General features: G+C 37.6%; 1 protein-coding gene across 24 annotated transcripts in view; it reads right to left on the minus strand.

Annotated features, from left to right (window-relative positions):
- RBFOX1 (RNA binding fox-1 homolog 1) overlaps window positions 1-20720 on the minus strand; it is a 1114622-nt gene that overhangs the window by 325300 nt on the left and 768602 nt on the right. Inside the window, exon 1 of one of the 24 annotated variants that reach the window (XM_010392186.3) lies at window positions 20321-20586. The exons of the other annotated variants lie outside the window; for them this stretch is intronic. Coding sequence (XP_010390488.1) covers window positions 20321-20338 — 18 coding nt within the window. The 5' untranslated portion in view covers window positions 20339-20586. Of the gene's footprint in view, window positions 1-20320; window positions 20587-20720 lie in introns of those variants that run through there. 24 annotated transcript variants of the gene reach the window in all.

Genomic DNA, 20720 nt, shown 5'->3' on the forward strand with positions numbered 1-20720 from the left:
TAACCAGTATTTCCCACAAGCTGATGAAAACACAGGTTTTTTACTTGCCAATTTAATTTCATTAATCTGCATATCATTCAGTAAATTGTTTGAGACCAAACCAGAGGTTACAGACATTTACTCTGTTATCGCTAAGGAAGTTAAAATGGGGAATAATGCTTCAAAATTAAATGCAGTATATTCAATACATGACCACACTCTGGAAGGGAGTATCCTTGAACTGTAAGGCTCATGCTCCTAGAAACAACTATTTAGAAATACTGATCCTGCTTTCTACTGGACACATAATAGTGAGAGAAATAATAATGGGTAAATTACTCAGTGATACTTAAGAAAGTAAGAACAAACCTTTATAATTTAGACTTTTTTAAAAGACACCTGCATCTTAATTGCCCTATTTTTTCATTCAAATAAAATTTGAATTATTATTCTATTTTTTTAATTATTATTTCCTGTTCTTTTGTTGTTTTTTTTTTTTTTTTTTTCCTCTAAGCTGCATATGAAATCATCCTTAGAGAAAGATGTTAGAGAAGGAATGTCGTATTTTCCTGTCTGCTTACCACATGCCTCTGACAGGCCACAGTATATAAGTGAGTTTTTAGCACTCCATCTGTGGAATCAGTCAGTCAGGTTTTGTAGCTATATTCAGTTGCTTTTTGTTTGGATGTGAAGGTGTAAATCTACCAGCAGCAAGGTATCATATTTAGCATGTCTTGCCAGCAACAAAATAAAGGAAAAACACCTGTAATTTATAATTTATCACTGAATCAATACCAAACCCTCTAAATTTAGGATCACGTGGATGGATCATAGCTCACAGACATCAAAAAAGGAAGTAAACCTGGGATTTACCTAAATTCTGTATGTCAGTAGCTTAACAGTGCATTTATCTTACTTTGAATTATATTGCCTTTGCAGTCCTACTGCAGAAAGTGTTTCAGGCCTGGAGGGGTCGGTCTGCATAGACGAAATCAGAGTCACTGCACACTTGAAAATTTAAGTGCATCCTTAATTGCAATTAAGTGTAGCAAATATGGGTTTCAGGACTTACCTGGACAACACTGATGCTCCAAAGCAAGAGTATTGTACTGAAAAATAACTAAATAAGACAATAAACAAAGGTAAACGCAGAGAAAGAAAAACAATGGAAGACAATAAATTCTCTGCATTCACCTGGATTAGCTGTTCCACTATTTCCTGTCCCTTGGGTAGAGGCCAACACAAGTTCCACAAAAAGACTTCCCCATCCAGATCAAACATGAGTTGGGGCCAAACACAGTATGTATTTTTTCAGTATATTCTAAACTTCAGCAGTAAATTGTCCTGGTACCAAAACGTATCATAAAACTACATTACATTCATCCTAGAATCCCATTACAAAGAGCTCTGCAGGTGCTGAATCGTGCGGGATTTACATCTGGAGGGTGACAAGGATACACTCCTGACATCCTGTTCCATGGTCACACAGAGGTGCCCTACACACTGCAGCTGGAGAGGGCAGTGGCTGAGCAAACCCTGCATTGGTAAGGGTTTGACAACCTGTCCTTCAGCTGAATATTACAGTTGACACCATGAAGATTTTTGCCTTTTCTTTTATACCCCTGTTACACCTCTTTTTTACAACTTCTGTATTCCCAGTGATTTTTGCCCACATTCTTGGACTTGTTTGTTCAGCTAGGGGACTAAACATTTTAGAAGCTTCGTAGCCAGGGATCATTGTGCCTCAGACCCCAAGGTCCTCTCCAGAACACATTCTGTAAACCAGGATAGAACCATCCAGGGGAAGGTTCCTTGGGGAGGGAGGCTCACTTGAGCCTCTCATTGGGGAATCTTTGATAGATCTGCTAATTAGTAACACCTATGATATTATACCAGATCTTTTGGGGTGGGCATTTTGCGGGGTGCATTTCAGTGCATATGACCTGGACGTGTGCACCTAAGGATCCTTAAAATAAATACCACGGTAAAATCCCTTTTCCCCTCCTAACCGTGTATGACTCTTGATTTTAAGACCAGGAAAAGGCATCACAGTCTTGTGCTTATTTTACCCTACAAATAAGAGCTTACCAAAGTCCAGGAGCCTAACATGAATTTTTGGCACTGCAGAAATTGTTTCAGATGAAATAAAGTGACTAAATCTGAGGATGTTTGCTGACAAAAGTAGAGAACAGTATAGAAGTCTTTTATCTCAAGGAATTCCAGATTCAGTTGTCTACCTTGTTTTCTCTTTCCTCATATTTTTTCAAGTAGCCAAACAGTTGAACAGTACAGGATTTTTCACTCTTTTCCCCCCAGCACACAGTACGTTACAGAGCATACAATAACCAGGTTTTTTTCACTAACTAGTAGATTTCTCTGCAGAGTTTCTCAGAATAAATTAAACCAGATCTCAGAGGCTGCTTCTATGATGAAAATTTTCAGCACTCCTCCCAGAGCAAAGCAGTTGCCTTCATGCATTACAGTAACACAGCACGGCAGTAAACAGGAAAGACTAGGTCCTGTTGTAAGGGGTAAAATAAAGTGTAAAATACCCAAGGATGCCATAGAGCTTGGGCTGCAGGTCTTGGTGGGGGCTGCAGGCCAGCAGCAACCCCCTGAGATGCTTCCCTCAGCTGTCCTGCTAATGAGTACATTGAGCATTGCTCACACCACAGAGTGCCTGGCTCCCCAAAAGCTGACAGAGGAAGAAACTGCAATTAAGTCTGTGATTGAGTGGTCTTCCTATGGCTTTTCTTTGATAAATCTGAAACTATGCCCAACTGTGGAACAAATAAACAAAACACACCAAAAAAATCAGAAGTTATTCTCCTCTGAAGTATTTCTCCCTGTGCACATCACCAGTGCTGCTATGCCTTCTGTTGCAGACCAGTGATGGAAGTTCCTAATTCATATCTTTCTTCATACTAATTTTAAATAAGGATCTCTCTTTCATCCTAGTTACATCTGTAATATTGGCTAATTTTTAAATACAGTTATCACTGCCTTGACTAGAGTCACATCCTATGTATCACAGCTGTCAAAGTGAGTGAAACATCTCTGCCATTCTTTGATTAAACAATTGTTTTCAGTTTCATTGAGAAAATAAGTGATTTTGCTAATTCTGAAGAAAGCAGATTTGGTTAAACTGAAAGAAAGATTCAGAAAAAGGTTTTGAAACATCGGGAGGAGATTTCGTGGCACAGGTCCCGTGATCATTTTAGGAAGTGGTGCTCATCAATGCTTCCAAACAAGGGGTAAACAGGTGGTGAGCCCCAGAATAATGACTAATGCCAAACGTAAGTGAAAGAAATAGGGGGGAAAAAAAAAGTTTGCTTCTTGTTTTGTTGCATCCAACACAGAGGGAGCAGGAAAGGGAAGGAGGTGCTGGCTGTGCAGGTGTTAATTGCCATCCCATTTTAAGATATTCTCTGGAACGCTACCAGCGCTGAGGCTGTGCTCCTCAGCCCAGCTCCCTGAGCAGACCCTGACCTCAGAAAGCACAACTGCATGCACAGGTGCATGAACAACAGTGTTCAAGGCATTCCTTACATTTAACATTAATATTCTAAGACTCCTGCCTGCCTGCTGGAAGGATGGACCCAGGGCAGAAATTTGCAAAGACAGGTAGTGCCTGGGGTTGAAGTCATTTCACTTGCTGATTATTCCACTGGTAGCATTATTCCTCTTGAGCAAAATTTCAAACAATTCAGCCCTGACACATTTTTAAAAATGCAGCAGTGGAGGGAACCATTGCTGTCTGTGGGCATCCTTTGCCCACCTGTCACAATCATCAAGTGAACATGAACTTCTAGAAATAACAAAAATAATGACCATGTTTAATTGTTGGGAAAGAATTTTTCTGACCCATGAAAAGATAGCACGTTTCAGCTCACTAATGATGTCAGTCTCCTTTTCACAAAAGTAGAGAGGGTGATGTTTTGTTGGTTTCTGAAAGAGAAAAACCTGGATGCCTTTTAAGGTTTTACGTATATATATATTTATATATAAACATATACATATGTGTACATACACAAAACTGTCTCCCTGATCACCTATCTATATCTCAATCATCCTTGACTGCATTTTCTATAAAGTTAGATATCTCCTCCTTCTGTAGTCCTGTATATCATAATTGATTTTAGCAGTTTTCAATAAAGTCCTGCAACTTTAATGCACAAAAGAGGGCCCTGATTAATTTCTTCCCTAATGCAGTTTCGTTTGATGTGTAGGAGGAAGCATTGTCACTTTACACTGGTACCTGGGGACGTACTGAACTCTGGACAGGTCCAGTCTTACATCATGCCCCTACATTAAATATCCGAGATTTTCATAGGACAGAACCCTGACAAAGAACCATGGTTATCATGCATATGCTTCATTAAAATTTGAATGGAAAATAACTTGTGTTTAAAGTTTCACAGGCCTTAAAGAGAAAAAAATAATGGAATGTTTTAAGCACTAGGTAGGGAAGTAACACCATTTTCCTTTTAAAAGCTTTAAAAGGAAAGCAGTAATGTTTCCATGTCTAGTGCTAAAAATCTACAAATCTAGAACTCTACAAAGCAGTAAACTTCCCTTACCTCCTTGTTTTCAGAAGGAAAGCAGATGTGTTTTCTTCCTATCTAGTTTCGTTTGGTCTCATTTTACCATAAATTAATGACGTTTTCCCACTAACAGCTACTTGATTATCCACGAGACACAAGGCAACTCTGTACTATTTGCCCAGCAAAAGATGCCAGAAAGCACTTCAGTAAATACCAGGTTACATAAAAGTGCTGCATTTTTACTGAGTGTTGCTTGGAACCGAAGTCTTAAAAATGTAAATAATTTCATTATCTTTTATAAAACAAATTAAACAATACTTTATGCACTAATATTTAGATGAAAAGCTCTGCATTCTAGGGCTCAGTGAAATTGTGTATCAGTATTCTGCCACAAATAATTAAGAAAATTTATTCAGACTGGCAAAGGTTGGAAAAGAAATAGTTGGCTGTCCTTAAAGAAAACGTTTAGCTAATCAGAACTGATTTTCAGGACATGCACATAGAGATCATTAGGGGGGGGAAAAAGGAGCAAAAGAAGTAAAAGTTAAAAACCTCAATTCTTGTAATTTGGCTGAACTTAAGTGACTGATAATACAGAACAAAAATAGAGCCTGCCTTTTATTCAGTTTTGAAATACCTGCAAAGGGCAACCTGAAACTGAAAAATGGAGTAAGTGCAATGAGGCCTTTAGAATAATTATATGTTGTTAATTGAAGAATGTTAATCATGTCATATTAGGAGGGAGAGAGGGTTAAATTGGTAAAATTTCAATTCACTTAGGCCTTATCTCTTGTTGGAATGAACCAGATGATTAATCCTTAATATTCTTCAGGGATACAGAGAACATCAGCAATTAAATTAACAACTACAAAGTTTATGCTCAGAGATTCAAAAATGAAAGACAGAAACACTTTAATTTTTCACAAGTTGTTACCTTAATTATCTTCTTATTGTTTCTGTCTCTTTTCCCTCATTACAAAAACACACCCCTCAGTATTCACGGATCCCTTTAATTTGCTGTAGCTCAGCAACTGTGTAAGGAACGTCATCGGCGCTGCACAAGCCATAAATCTTACTTTGTGCATGCTCATTGAAAATAAATCCTTCTGCTGTACCTTTTCCCTGCGTTCCAACTGCAAGTCCTGACAAATTTTTGTTTCCTTACAAACAGCAGTGTCCATCAAAAGTTGCTGGCCGAAAAGGAAGGCTTGCTTAGCACAGGAAGTGAAGTTTCTTTTAGGAAAACATAAAGGAAGTACAGATATCAAAGTCAAACTAATAGTTGTTATGCAAAGTGCTACCAGCAACAGGAAGGGAAAGGGATAAGTTTCATATGAAACCTAATTCCACAGTCATGAAAATAAGAGTGTAGTTTCAGAGCATTCATGAAACTTATACACCACTACAAAACTACAGAGAGATGTTTAAATGTTCTCTGCTTAGAGAGGAAAACAACAGACAAAATGGAGGACTTGAGAATGTGTTTGGGATTCTTTCTTAAGAGTTGCATTAGAACAAGTGGAATCTTGTTATCAATACTGGACTGCTTCATATATTGAATGATTTCAAATGTAATTGCTGTGAAAGTAAATGCTCCCACAAAGTGAATGCAAAAATCCATGCCCACAAAACACAGGGACTTGACATTGTTATCACCAGGCATGCTTTCAAAATTACCAAAGTTTTAAAGTAAAATGTCAGATCCCTGAAGGGTGCCCTTACAACGAATTATTAACGAAGCTCTATTGATCCTCACCCAAACAGCAAAATCTCAATAAATCTCCTCTGGACCTTTGCTGAAGCTGGAAAATGCATTACACCCCCCTACTGACCACAATTTTTATTATCGCTATTGTGTTTGCAGGGCAGTCAATTTTATACAGCATTACAAACTGCCAAGTGCTAAAGTGATTTCCTCTATTACTGAGGTCCATGTATTAAATTTAGCGAGGCACAATATCAGGCTTCAAATATTGCAGGGTTTAGAATTGAATGCAGCCGAGCCTAATGTTATCAACCTGACAAAAAACACTGACATATTAAGTAGCAAATCATTTATTCATATTTGGGACTGGTTTTGTTTTTCTGTTCAGCTGGATAGTTTTAGCTGGATAGTTTTAGATTAGCCACGGTATTTCAAAATGTGACTGTTCCTGTGAAGTCCAAAGACACTGTGGAACAGATATTTCATACGCTTATTATGCACTGTAGATCAGAGAAACATGCCTCAACGACCTGCTATCACATACAAATACATGTAAATTAATAAATTACTTTGTATAATGCAGGTTTAGGCTGCAAATACTTTAACCCTTTAGAATGATCAGTGATTAGCATTTCAGGTACTTTTTATTGTAGTCAAACACAAAGCCTTAAAGCTCAGATAAAGTTTCGTTTTGTGCTCCTTTTTTTGCCCGGATCATTCTTTTCCCTCCAGTCTGAAATATTCAAAGCTAGTAGATTTCTGAGCTTGTAGATACTATTTGAAACCTAGTTCTTTCTGAAATATGCCTGTTGTAATGTACACCTGGAAGAATTGATGGATCCAGAATAATCCAATACTTGTCCCTAATATTAACGATTGCTTACAGCAATGGAAATAAAGATTCTATATTTTTTTGTCAATGGAAAACAAATTATTCTGTAACAAACTGAGAAGAAATATCCAATATTTTGCTTGCTTGAAATAACCCAAATGATACTCTGTGGTAAAAGCTGAAGCCACAAGGCTCTGATTAAAAAAATTCTCCACTGATACCTGTTATTATACAAAATGCCAGTTTCCTACCTTTTATAAATGACTTCACATACTGACAGGTCTGTGGCCTAATTGTGCAACTATGAAAGTGCAAAGATTGCCATTAAAAATTGCTCACAGTAGATCTCTGGACAGAACTATCCACCCTAATGCAAAAACTCCAGGGAAAATTCCTACAATTTTCTCTCTGAAAATCTCTGTCTTCAATGTGCAATATGCCCCAGTTGGGAAGACAGAAAGAAAATGCCATTGACAGATTTGCACAACATTCCAAATGTTGTGAATGACAGAAAGTCTCCAAATGAAAGGATGGAATTCCCCTCCTGTTTAAACCTTTCCAGGCTGAATCACACACCTCAGTTCACTGGGAAGAGCCTGACAGTCTTCAGTCTTTTACTTTGGGTATTTCACTGCAGAGGCGAATTTTGCCCTAACAACCCTGTTGGGTACTAAACTGTCCAAATCAATCATTAAACAGTTTAGCACTGTGCTTTATATTGTCACAAGGCTTCTACACCTGTCTCACAGGAGACAGCAGGACAAAATTATTGCTACCTTGAACTTTACTGTGGAGTTGGAAAGCCAACTTTCTACTGGAAAGCCTACTTCAAGCCCTGAATTTTATGTCTGCTTTTTCCTCCATGTATCTTCCCCTCAAGCCTTCCTAGACAATTCCTGCAACACTAGTTAGCTGCAAGAAAACAAATAAGCAAACAGATGAATGCTGAAAAACAAGCATTAAATATTTAAACTTGGGAGTATTGCCCTTTTGGAGTTAGACCCCAGGTGCTTTAGTTGCAAACCCTTTCCTCAAAAGATAAAGCATTTAACATAAGCTGACACTTAAACATCTCAGTCTCATACACTGCCAGAGTTCCTCCTTGTCACCGAAAGAGATCAGGTATTATTTTGCTAATTGGACTGAAAAATGCTCTTGGCATTCAGAGACTTCCCACATATTCACCACTGACTTCTTGGAGCACGTGGGTCCCTGAACTGGCTTTATGGAAGTTTCTCTGTCTTCTGCAATCTCATCATAAATTGGACTCCTCTCATTCAACACCAAAATTTAATTGTTAATAATTCTGTCTATTCAGTTCCATTGCAGAAATTCCACAGGAGTAGTGAGGAACAACACCCTTCATAGTTAGTTCTATGAGTAGAGCTAATGACACTACTTCTTTCATTCCTGAAATGTTAATTAGCCCATAAGTCTGACACTTGGTAATGAAATATTTATTTTCCTGGAGTACTACATGTAACTTAAGAATTACAACTGAATCTGGATGTATTATTGAATATAAAAATCATTATTCTAAACCATGTTGCAATCTACAAGGGAGAAATATATTATTACAAAGAACTTCCTTATCCACATGGGTGAGTACCATCCATTTTAAGCACTTTGCATTTTGAATCTTGGCAGAGCAGTCTCTGTTGCTTGCAAGAGTTCTTTAAAACATAAAAAAACATTCCACAAAGTTTACATGCTTTAATTCCAACCCTGAATTATATCAAATTACATTTCATTTAGAGTCATCAAGGATATAACCAATTTGAAAATATTTTTCCCTGTTTGTGACCTGAGCTTCTCAAAGAGTAGTTTGGCATCCTGACAAAAAACTGTATATGAATACCAAAATAATGGAATCATCATGTTGAGCTCAAAGCACTGGGGATGACTCAGAGAAACTGCAAAGGATGGGAGTAATCACCCAGCAGAATCTCAAAGTCTGAGAGGAAAATGACTCCAAGAAGGGTGGAAGTATTGATTTGCTGGCTGAGAAGCAGGGGAAGCGTGCAGCAAGGATCAGGATTTCCCTTGGTGGGAAAGGGCCAGGTTAGGCAAGTGAACACAGGTTAAGTCCACTCTTATTGATGAGCATTAACACACCTTTGATCAGCTCAGGTTGGATGTGCCCAGCTTGTGTCCCCTCCCAGCCTCTTGCCATCCCCAGCAGCCACCCACTGTAGGAATCACGGTGGGAAAAAGAGGAACCCTTGATGCTGTGCCTGCACTGCTCAGCAGCAGCCAAAATAGGGGTTGGTATGAACTCTGTTCCTGCCTCAAACCTAAACACAGCACCACATGGCTGCTGGGAAGACAATAAACTCCATCACAGCCAGACCCAGTATAGAGATTTAAGCTTTTAATCTGAAATTCTTCCTGAATAGAGATGAGGGAGATTTAAAGAAATCAACAGTAAACTTCTCCAGTGTGATTTCTAAACGGGGTATCCAGGAATCAGCTCTCATGCCATGCAAGTACCTCTTGCTCAACACATTTGGGTTCTTTAGGGTCACACATGTGATTTCAAAAATCAGCAATTCCCAGTAAATGATCAGGGGTGAAAACAGCGAGTAAGGGGTACTGTGCTGTGATGATGTGACACTGAGAAATCATTCTCAGGTCTATCCTAAAACTCCTTGGCTATTCTTGGCTATTCCACCCAGGATTTTTTCCAATACACAGTCATAACTCAGTGATAAACTATTAAGCAAAATAACTGAAATTGCTATAGTTGCCCAAATAAAAATGCAATAAATTTTACTGTTTGAGACTATTCTGTTGAAGAGCAGCTTGGTCATATTTGGCTTATTTGACTGTGATAACATTATTAAATTTGTTCCCTGATAAGACATATCTCTAAAGTAAATTGGAGTAACTTCAATTAAAAGATGACTGAACCATATTACTTCAGTAGTATCACAGAAAAGAAAGAAATTCTCCAGTGTGTAAAACACTGCTGCAAAACAGGAGTAAATATTAATTTCTCCATGTCCAACAGAATAAGACATGAACAGGCTTGCTTTTCAGCAGGAAAGATTCCAATTGAACACGTGGCTCACTTGTGCATGGTTTTTATAGCAAAGAGATAAATTTGACTTGTCTGTTTATAATTGCTTTTTATAAACCAATTTAAATTAAGAATTTGTTCACTGGCTGTGAACATCCATATATTAACTTAAAACAAGATTGTTATCTTTGGTTTCACTGTGTAGTTTTACATTAATAGCATATGATAACCTTCTGAAATGAGAGAGTAAATGTTTAACACACACATTAATAATGAATAGTAAGAAACAGAAGTGCATGAGGAACTTTTACAAGTGCCAGTAACACATCACTGCATCACACCACAGGATTTCTCACACGTGAGTTGTACAATGAGATGTTTTATGCCACCTCAGCTAGGCCTGTATGTATTATCAAATTACCTTCCTAGTCTTTACAAGACTTAATTCCACATTCATCATTTGTCTCCAGCATATTTTTCCTATAGCATTTGTAATTTTGTCATTGTATTAGATCAGCTTTCTTCCCTTACTTGAGAGCAACCTCTTCTACTTGTCCTACTTCTCATGAGGAATTATCCAATACACAATTCGAAAATTTCCACCCTATTAGTATTATTCTGTTGCTATCCATAGAGTCAAACATGTTGCCAGACACGCACCAAAAAAAAAAAAAAACAAAAACAAAACAAAACAAAAAAAAAAAACCAAAAAAAAAAAACAAAAAACCAACCAAAATATTGTGACTCTTAAGCCATCCAATTCAAAGAAATGTAGCCAAATCCCACCAGGAGAGTAAAACAGACCCTTTTCTAAAGCAAGTTTTTAATTGACTTTCAGCCAAAATGACCCCCCCAAAATAAAGGTGGTTTTTTTCTACAAATGATCTCTGTTGGAATTAATTTTCCTTGTCTAAGAGGGTGGTGCCATCTACATCTACAACCAAAGCATCGCAAAGACATTATTATTAACAGCATTACCAAGTTACTCCAGATTCTGTGCAGCAAATAGGGTTTGAAACACACGAAGACAAAAAATAAGTTCACCCTGCAGGTTGCTTTAGAAGTAGAACCTTAGTGATGGCAAGAGGACACGATTTCTTCACATTTAACTGAAAAGGACAGTGACTGTTCTGATCTTAAATATTCTCCTTTCATTTCAGCCCCTTGACCTCTCTCTCCTTCATTTTCATTCCCTTTCAGTGACATCTCTTGTTTTCTCCTTCTTCCTCCACTGCTCCTGTTGTTACTGGGATGTTGCATTTCCCAGACAAGACTGGAGTGTGAAGGCACAAGTGGACAAACAATCATAGCCACTGCGAGTGTTCCCTCACAAAACAAAGTTCCCTCAGTTTTCTCACCACTTCAACTGGAGAAAGAACATGGGAAGTAAGTAAAAAATTACATATTAATAGCACTGACTTGGGATATTTTCTGAAAAACTCACGAGCTAAAAAAGTACAATTGTTGAAAACAGCAGGCACAATCAGTAACAGTCTTTTCCTCAGGTTAGGTGTTTCAGTTATCCAACACATGGTGTGGAATAAAAAATAACTGCTTAAAAAAAAAGAATTATTTTTCTTATATCGCAGTTTTAAAGCAGTTTTGTAAGCTCTATTCAATATCCATACTGTGGTAAAAACTAGGGTTGCTAATTTTTAAATCAGCAGTACAATCAATGTTGTCACCTTAATATTAACACTGCAGTTACTCTTCAAATTGGTTGTATGAGAATCAATAAATTAAACACTTCCATATTCCAATGTATATGCTCATCTATGTTCACCCTTGGGGGGGGAAAAAAACCATCTGCACAACATTTCATCCTAAAGAATGTTGACAATTTTGAATTTTATTTTTTAATAAAAGAACTTATACATTTGTTTTAAAAATCCTGATTAAAACAAACCAAAGCTCAAATAAACTAGCCCTCTGACTGAACAAAAGTTTAAATCTCAAATAAAAGTAATTATATATATTTGGTTTGATGTAATCTCAAGCTAGCTTTTAGCTTTGAAAAAGTCACTTTTTAATCAAATCACATCTCAACAAACATAGTTTTGGTCTTCACTTCCTACTCCATAACAACGGATGTTCTGCAAAAGCTCCAAGTGGAATATCTAGAAATGCAACGTTTCTCTTGGCTGTTGCTTCAACGTTAGTTGGGAAAGCACAGATCAGCTCCACTTTAACTGCAGCCACCAACCAGCTGCTTCACTGGAATTTCAATAGAAACAAAATTCTGAAAGCCCAAAGGACAAAGTTTCATTCATTACTACAAAAATTCTTAATAAAAGGAGGATTGCATGGTCACGATGATTACACCACTCAAAACACAAAATGTACAGTATTAAACTCAAAGAATGACTGAAGTTGAAGCATTTCTTGCTGATTTTCCAATTAATACTGCCCTGAATCAGAGTCTCAGTGAAGCAGACTTTCCAAGAACACACACCAGTTCCAAAAGCAGAGATCTCAGTTTTATCAAGTGTGCTCGTTGCATGCTAGCTCATCACAGACCTATTGAAAGTCCCATGCTTGTAACACACAGGCAGGAATCAAGTGAAATACAAACATTCCAGTTTGAACAATCCTTCCAAACTTAAGACTGTGTTTTCTAATCTAAAACCATTGCTGGTTGGGCAATTTTCATTTCTGTAAAACGACCAGTGGCAGTGCATTTTAGGTAAAGGTTAATATGAAGTTCCCAACTTTATGAAATGCATCCCTCTCTACCACAAAGCAGTGCATGCTGGTGTCGAACGCTAGAGAGAAACGTGCACACACTCGAAAATAAATGGTTTTTGCATTTCAAGGTGACAAGTACAATGTCAGACACAATCAATCGATCACTGCATAATTATTATTGCAAATGATCCATATCCATGCTGCAAACCTTAAGGGGAATTTAATGAAGCAGGAAGCACATCAATAATAAGATCTACTTCGGTCTCTGTTAAATCTCGCAATTCACAAATACATTGTCACATTTTATCCTTCCTTGAATTCCTGTAATTATATGTGAGGAGAAGCTCACTGAAAGTAAAATCCAAACATACATCAGCTTCTCCTCTGTAAAAGGAGTCCCTGTATCTCATATATAAATCGCAGAAGATTAAATGTACAAAACTCTACAAACAACAATCTCTGAAGAAAACTTGAAATGCCAATAAACAGCCTCAGTCAGACGTGTTTGGCTGACTTAAATCTGTGTTGTGCCCATAGAGGATCACACTGGGAGCACAGCAAGAGCGAGAAGGAGCTGAAGAGAGAAACTCCTGTGTCCTGACTGCAATCCCTCCACATCACTCACTGCCTCACTGAAGAAAGGGAGTTTAACTGGTGGTGATAACAAAAAGGGTTCTTGGTTTTGTTTTCCACGACCTGAATCAGAAATTAAATTGCCAAAATTAATTGGCAGAAATTATAATTGGCAATAAATAATGTCATTTCTTCCAAGGCGAGTCCGTGTGTCTGTGACAGGGATAAGGATCTCCCTGTTTTTCTGCTGTTTCAGGAGCTTTCTCACTCCAGCTCTTCCCACCCCTCCTCCCTCCCTGTCCCACTGAGGCAGAGATTGAGAGGGAATTTGGCTGCTAGATGGGTCCAACCCATGACACAACTGCCATCCTGATGGGGAAAAATTTACCTAGTGTGTTAGAAGCCTCTGTGAAAAGCAGCCATTTCTGCAGAAATGTCGGACTTCAGCTTTCAGTTGCAGTCAGAACAGGTGGATTTCCATTCTAGGTTATGACAAGGATCCAAACACACATTCATCTGTTTGGCAAGGGAAGGATATCAATCCAGGAGCAGAAGAGAAAAAGGAAGCCATATGGAAAGACATCAAAAGAAGACGGGAACAGATACCTTGCCTTTGATTGGTAAACGTCCCCTTTTGTTGATTAAACTGTGAGACAGTCAAACTAGTTATAAAAGGTAAATCCAGCCTAGTGGTACTTGCACATTAAAGTGAAAAGATAAGCAAAATCTTGGCTTAGGGACTATGACAGCTTCTCCAACAGGCACACTTCACTGGAATGAATATCCAAAGGGAACATATCAAGAAATTAAACTCAAGATACAAACAAGGTTTCTCAACTGCCCAGAAGAATATTCAGGACTTGCTCATTCCTCTGTCTCCCCAACTAAGACCATTCCAACAGTAGCTCCGGTTCTACAGCTGTAGATGTAGCAGCTTAAACCCACCAGATTGTCACAGAAGTGGTGTTCAGGAAGGATTTCCACTAAGGGATAATAATAGTGGGACAATAGGAGGACTCTAACCTGCTCACCCAGACACATTTCATGCAGTCTTTGTTCAATTCTTTCCTCACACAAACATCCCTGGACTGATAAAGACACCCACGCAGTTCATTCAAAGCTCTGATGGAAACCAATGCTATTAAGAGGGACACGACAAAGATAAGGTTAATTGGACAAGTGTGACTCCTTGCTAAAGTAAGGGGAGAGAACAGATTAGGTAATTAAAGTATACAGAGTATATAATGCAACTTCAGAAGAGGGCAGAGCAAGTCTGTCATGCTGCTTTACAAAAAATGCACTGATTCTGCAGCAAGAATTAGTAATAATAATGATAACAATATATATATATATTCTTGACACAAACTCAGTTTAATCCTGCTTAAACTCAGTTTCATCAAACACTTACACGTGTTTGTGTCTAAAGGAATGTACATTGCTTTTATAAACCAAAGCTGCCTCGCTTGCCTATCTGCAGTGCTGGACATAACAGAGCATCATCCTGATTTGTTCTCGTCCCATTCTTACCCTCCATAAATAACAGAATGGGGTTCTACAAAACACTGTAACAGGTCAAGAAAACCCTTCAAGAACCGAATGTGCTGGATGACCAAAGTCAAATGTTCTGAACTGAAATCACTTTTCTCTTCTGTTTCATTTCTCTTTTCACACTAAAAAAGGTGATTTTGCTGAATGTCTTCATGCTTTGCATACTAGTGTGACTTTTAGCTTCTGTCATCACACATGAATTATTAGACATATGATTTTTAAGCCAACTTATGTGTGTGTTCCAATAGATACATAAACGCAGCCTACTGAGAGTTATCTTAGATTCTACCATAACTAATTGTAATCCTGTTTTCATTCAGTCAGCCCTTTCATTTTAGCCATCAAGATTGTAGATTTATAAATTGCAATACTTCATCATTCAAGTTTATTGAGTCAGATACCCTTGAAGATCCTTACTATTCACATCAGCATACTCTATTATGAAATCATTTTGTATTTTTCTGTGTTAATAATAAAAGGCACATATTTATTCAACATCAGCAGTCAGGCAGTCAGATACAGAGAATAAAGCCACATGTTTTATTCAAGGTCTCAGTGGAAAGCAGAATGAGGATCACTTAGACTCTGAAGATACCTGCAGCTTTTCAGCAGACATGTTTGATTTTTCTTAACTAAAAGGATCTAAATACTTTGATTACCCAATAATTCTATGCAATAAAATCTATACTGCAGAACTGTTCCACTGACAATGTTTCCAACATAGTCATTCATTCTTTCAGATTAGTTCATGCTGGATTTCACTGTCTGTAGCTCTTGAAGCACAGTCAGTTGTGCATTTTGTCTTAGTCTAGGGTGGTTTTGGAAAGTCCTCATTTAAGGCAGCAATTCTTTGCTTAATGCACACAATGACAATGCTGCAAAATACACAGTAAGTAAAGTTCATTTAAAAAAATTATGAGCATTGTATTTTCTCCTTACTCCAATTTAAAAAATCATAAGGCTTTGTTCCTTTATCATTTCAGTCATCTTCACATCTGTTTACGGTTCTCATTTCCTTTAGAAAAAAAAAGACCTTACAAAGGTGTCCTGCAGCACTGAGTACACAAGGAGCACAAGTTAGGCTTGAAATGACACCCTTCTCTAAGCCAGGAGAAAGGCACACTCTGTGCCTGCATACATTTGGGAGTGCATAAATACATGCAGACTTTGGTCAGCTGAATAAAATGCCATCTGCTTTTGAATATGTGAGCTGACACAGATTCCTGTGTGTATTAGGATGTCTCTAAATAGGAGAAAGACCAGAAATGCAACCATAAAGAGTTTAAATTCCTAAATAGCCAGATTAAATTTTGCTAGAGTCTGTTACTTCCTTTTCCTCCAGACTTCTTCCCAGATGTTCATCTAAGGAACATTTTGCTAATTCAGACAAGAACAATTCACTATATTGGACCCAAAAGCTTCATTGTACAGAGTTGTCAAAACAGTATCTTATTGCCAGAAGAAGTTACCTTGTTGCTATTGCATACGCATTTTTTTAAATTTGTTTCTTTGTATCTGCCTACTCTGGTTTTGGGAAAAAAAAAACAAACTTCATTTGCTGACATGTTTTTCTGCCTTGTTTGATCAAGTATCATTCTGAAGCTGCTACTGAAAAAAATCTCTGCTAAATATACACAAAATTTCTGACAACTCATTCCTTATTATTAAAAAGAACAGCAGACTGACAGGAATGAAGCACACCTCTGACTAAGCAGACATTAATTAGATGTTTATAAAATTTATCAAACTGTATTATGGTACATTAAGGTAATTTTAGTCCAGCATTTTTGTAGCATACAACAAAACATGGAAAACTAATAATTTGCATTTTAAAAATGTATTTGCCAATGATTTTGTTCCAGTTTTTCTCAGGACAACATTTAATTACATTTGACTTCTTCACGACACGAAGTAACTTTAAACCCTTGACTTCTAACTCGGAATATGAAAGTTGAACATGAGGTCAGGGAGACCTCAGAATAGTCCATTCTGAACAACCAGATGGAAAACAACCACCATGGAACTGTTTGCTGGGGAATCAGGCAGCTGTTTGTGCTCTCATGGACAAACTATGCTTATTTTTCAAAATATGAAAAAGAGGAGGAGGAATACTGCACAGAAAGAGGGGGTTTGGGAGACTGGGGACTCTATGAAAGATTGGGAGCAGTCTCAGCTTTCAGCCATCAACTCTCATTTTCCCTCACCAATAGTTACACTGCTTTAGCCAAGCTAAGCACAAGGCAGCAACTTTAGAGCGCTGTAACTAGAAAAAAAACCCCAAACATGTATTTGTTACATTCTGAGAAAAACCACATCACCTTTGGGGAGGTGCGTTACACAGGAAAGGTGAATGATAATCTGCAGTGATCCAGAACACCCTGAGTCACTGCAATAATCTTACTTTGGGGAGAAAGGGGGATTAAACTGCAGCAGCAGCACACGTAAAAGGGTCTGCACCCCTCAGAAAGAATACAGGCCCTTTTGACTTCACTGGTTCCTAAATCAGTAATGCCTGAAAGACTTCAAAGTTTCTTGGTCAGTGTGAACTCTGACATTGATGAACTCTGATTCCTACAGCACAGGTGTCTGCACATAAAGTACCAGACCAAAAAAGATCTCCTTTATCCAGGGAAGGAGGAAAGTATAACTATAAACAACATTTAATCGCTTAGGTTGTCAACAATTATGGATTTCCCTTGGCAGGGTTAACAGTACTAAAAACTTTCTCTACTTTTTGAAATTTTGAAATAAGTATTTAAAAAACAGCAACTAATCAAGACTGTTCCATTCAAGAGACTGAATTAGGGTCTGTGCTCTGCATTCCTGCACAATGTTTTTAGTTAGCTAAACACGTTCAGTGCAGTCTGCTTGCAATAAAAGGAACTTGATATCACTGTCATCAGTAGACCTAAAAAAAAGACATCAAACTGTTCCAGGATACTGCTTAGTAAGACATTAAAAAATGGGAAGAAATCAAAATGTTCTTTTTCTTTGTAAATATTGCAAAATGTTTCTACATTATACGTGAAATGAAATAACAGGTAAGCACTGCCACATAAACGAGTGAATAATCTGAAAAATTCTCAGTCAATGTAGCAAATTAATTTTAAGCCCTTTAAAAAGGGGAAGACTACATTTTCACACAAGCTGGCTACTTTAAATTTTAATAGTATTGCTGAGAAGCTTTTTATAATTATATAAAATATTGATGTGATGCCAGGAGAAAGCATTTCAAGTGCTGCTGTGAGTTTATACCTTGCACCTACATATATTAAAAGTCTCTTGTTTACCTACTGCATCTCTTTACATATGCTGCATCTTAGGTACCTCTACATGCCTAGTTAATGTACAGACTTTAAAAATCGCAACATTTCCAAAAAAAAAAAAATCTATGAGTACAATTCCTCTATTTCCATAAAAAAACCACAAACTAATAATGTTCTGCTACAATTCATATAAAAAGAAAGTTCATTCTCTCTGCTTCTTCCGACTAATCTTGAGACCTTATACAAAAAATTTAGACTAGCAAAGTTCAGTTGCAAATGGTAAGAATGCTTAATACCCAGGTGTAGGAGTGCCAAAAGAGAGGCAGGCTGTTTAAAGAATTCTGCAAATCAGAAAACCAGAACAAAACATACCTCTTAAAATGTAAGTAAAAAGGACAAAATAAAAATGGAATGAACACACTTTTAAATGTAAAATATTAATTACTAGAACTGTTATATTAATTACTAGAAGCTTTGAAACCAGGAAGTGGTACCATCAGAAACTGCTTATTACTGTGGTTGTTTTGCTTAAAGCATTTATATATATATCTCTAAAATGAATAACTAGGAAAGTTCACCAATAATATAAAATACAACACACTAAAAGTGATAGAAAACTGCATAGTTACCTGCAAGAAAATGTATTTCACTAAATTTCAAATTAACAAAGATTCCTAGGCTTGGGGAAGGAGAAGTTCCCTGGCTTTTAAACCTTCTGATCCTGTGCCACAGAGAAGCAGAGTATACCAAACAATGCATGTCCTTTCACCCTAGTGTGCATATTAGAAAGGGTTTATCCTCAAATATTTACTGTGCATCTCCTTTGGGTGATGGCAGCTATAACACCACAACACAAACTGAATGAAAGACAGACTGCTGCAACTGAGGGATCTGATTTATAAATCTAAAACCAGAACTAAATTAATCCTTGCACCAGCAGCTTCAATACAGAACCGTGGTAAGGGTTAAAAACAAGCAGCAGTTGGGGTTGCTGTTAAACGCACAGACACATTGGTGAAAATTCTAGGGACTTGTACTACAGAACCCAGAAAAAAAGAAAAAAAACAAAATCATAAGGGCTCAGCAATTGGTGAGCTCCCAAAACCATGGCACAGGTCAGAGTACTGCAATGAGAAACTTAAAAGTCTACATACAGTGCCTTTTGCATGGATGACCAAAGTTACTAAGATATAGTGGAGGGCCAGCAGCAATGAGAAGAAAGCATAAAGGGAGATTTACAGCATGAACCACGCGTGATTTACAAAGAGGAGTGATTGCTGATAATACCTCTAGGACTTCAGTGTTGCCCCTCTGCAGCCTGTTTTGCAGAGGTGGCCCAGATTAGCTGCACGCCTATTTTTACATACATTTAAATTAAATAAATAAATAAACAGATTGTCAAATGAGATTAGTTTAAAGTATTTTCCCAGAAGATACACAGGCTTTGAAGAGGAACACAGAAAAGCTTTTAAGTATGCAGATTTGTTCACTGATCTTTTTGTGGGTTTTTTTGCTAAGAAAAAAAAAACGTTCTGTATCAAAACCTGGATGAATTCACAGGTTAATAGCTTTACTAATTCAAAACATACATGCCACAACACAACATTATTTTTAAGGTGAGCAGATTTTGCTGCAAGGAATCAGAACAATGCTGAATATAAAATCACAGAAATAGGAACATAATATCTATTTCTTTACCTGCAGTTGTCAATTGCCAGAAACTTCAAAAGCCAAGACAGACTGTGACAATTAGTATAAAAGCAAGTGGGTTAAGTAACACACATTAGAAGTTTTAATCACATTAAGATTGTTTCATTTCTTACAAAGAAAGCAAATTCTGAGCAGCCACAAGTGATGCAGCATTCGCTTTGTAACTGAACCACAGAGTGGATCTTACACAATTGCAATATGTTCTAAGGCAATGAAAAGAAAGCAGTGCACTCTGCCACATCCTGCAAACCTTGAAAATAAATTTCAGCTTCACGTTAATGAACCGGTTTGTTTAAACCCTGCCTGGAAATGCAAGCACATGTTCTGCACCCCAGCCACGCTACCCTGCAGCACACACACCTTACACAGCACAAAACAAGCTGCAACTACAGGCTAAAATCCACAGTCCCAAAGTCAATTTATTAACAAAAGATTGACATGGAGAGAGACACTACCTACCCACAAATACATCATCATCTTGAAAGAAATCAAGGGCTCTGTCAGCAAACAGAAGTCTCCTTACTTCACCAAGTATGTCTGGAAGGAAAACTGAAAACAGTGGGTAGAAAATCTTGCCTTTTTCTGTCAAGTCCTCACAGTTCTCTTCTTATACAAGGTATTTTTTTTAGTTTGTTTATGAGAATAGCATTCGTTCAGTGGCTCTTTCTGCGTGTGAAGTGACTTGCTTCAGGCTGTCTTTTTTCTTCCCTTTTCCTCCCTAACTCAGTCTGTCCTTTCTTTACTGTCAAGCTTGCTTAGGTAACAGTTCTTGGTGTATCTATTTAATGAGCAGGTCCGTGCACTAAAGGCAGCCAACTACACTGGAGGGGGGGGGGGGGGGGGGGGGGGGGAGGTGGAG

The sequence above is a fragment of the Corvus cornix genome, chromosome 14 (assembly GCF_000738735.6).
Source record: "Corvus cornix cornix isolate S_Up_H32 chromosome 14, ASM73873v5, whole genome shotgun sequence".
NCBI classification, from domain to species: domain Eukaryota; kingdom Metazoa; phylum Chordata; class Aves; order Passeriformes; family Corvidae; genus Corvus; species Corvus cornix.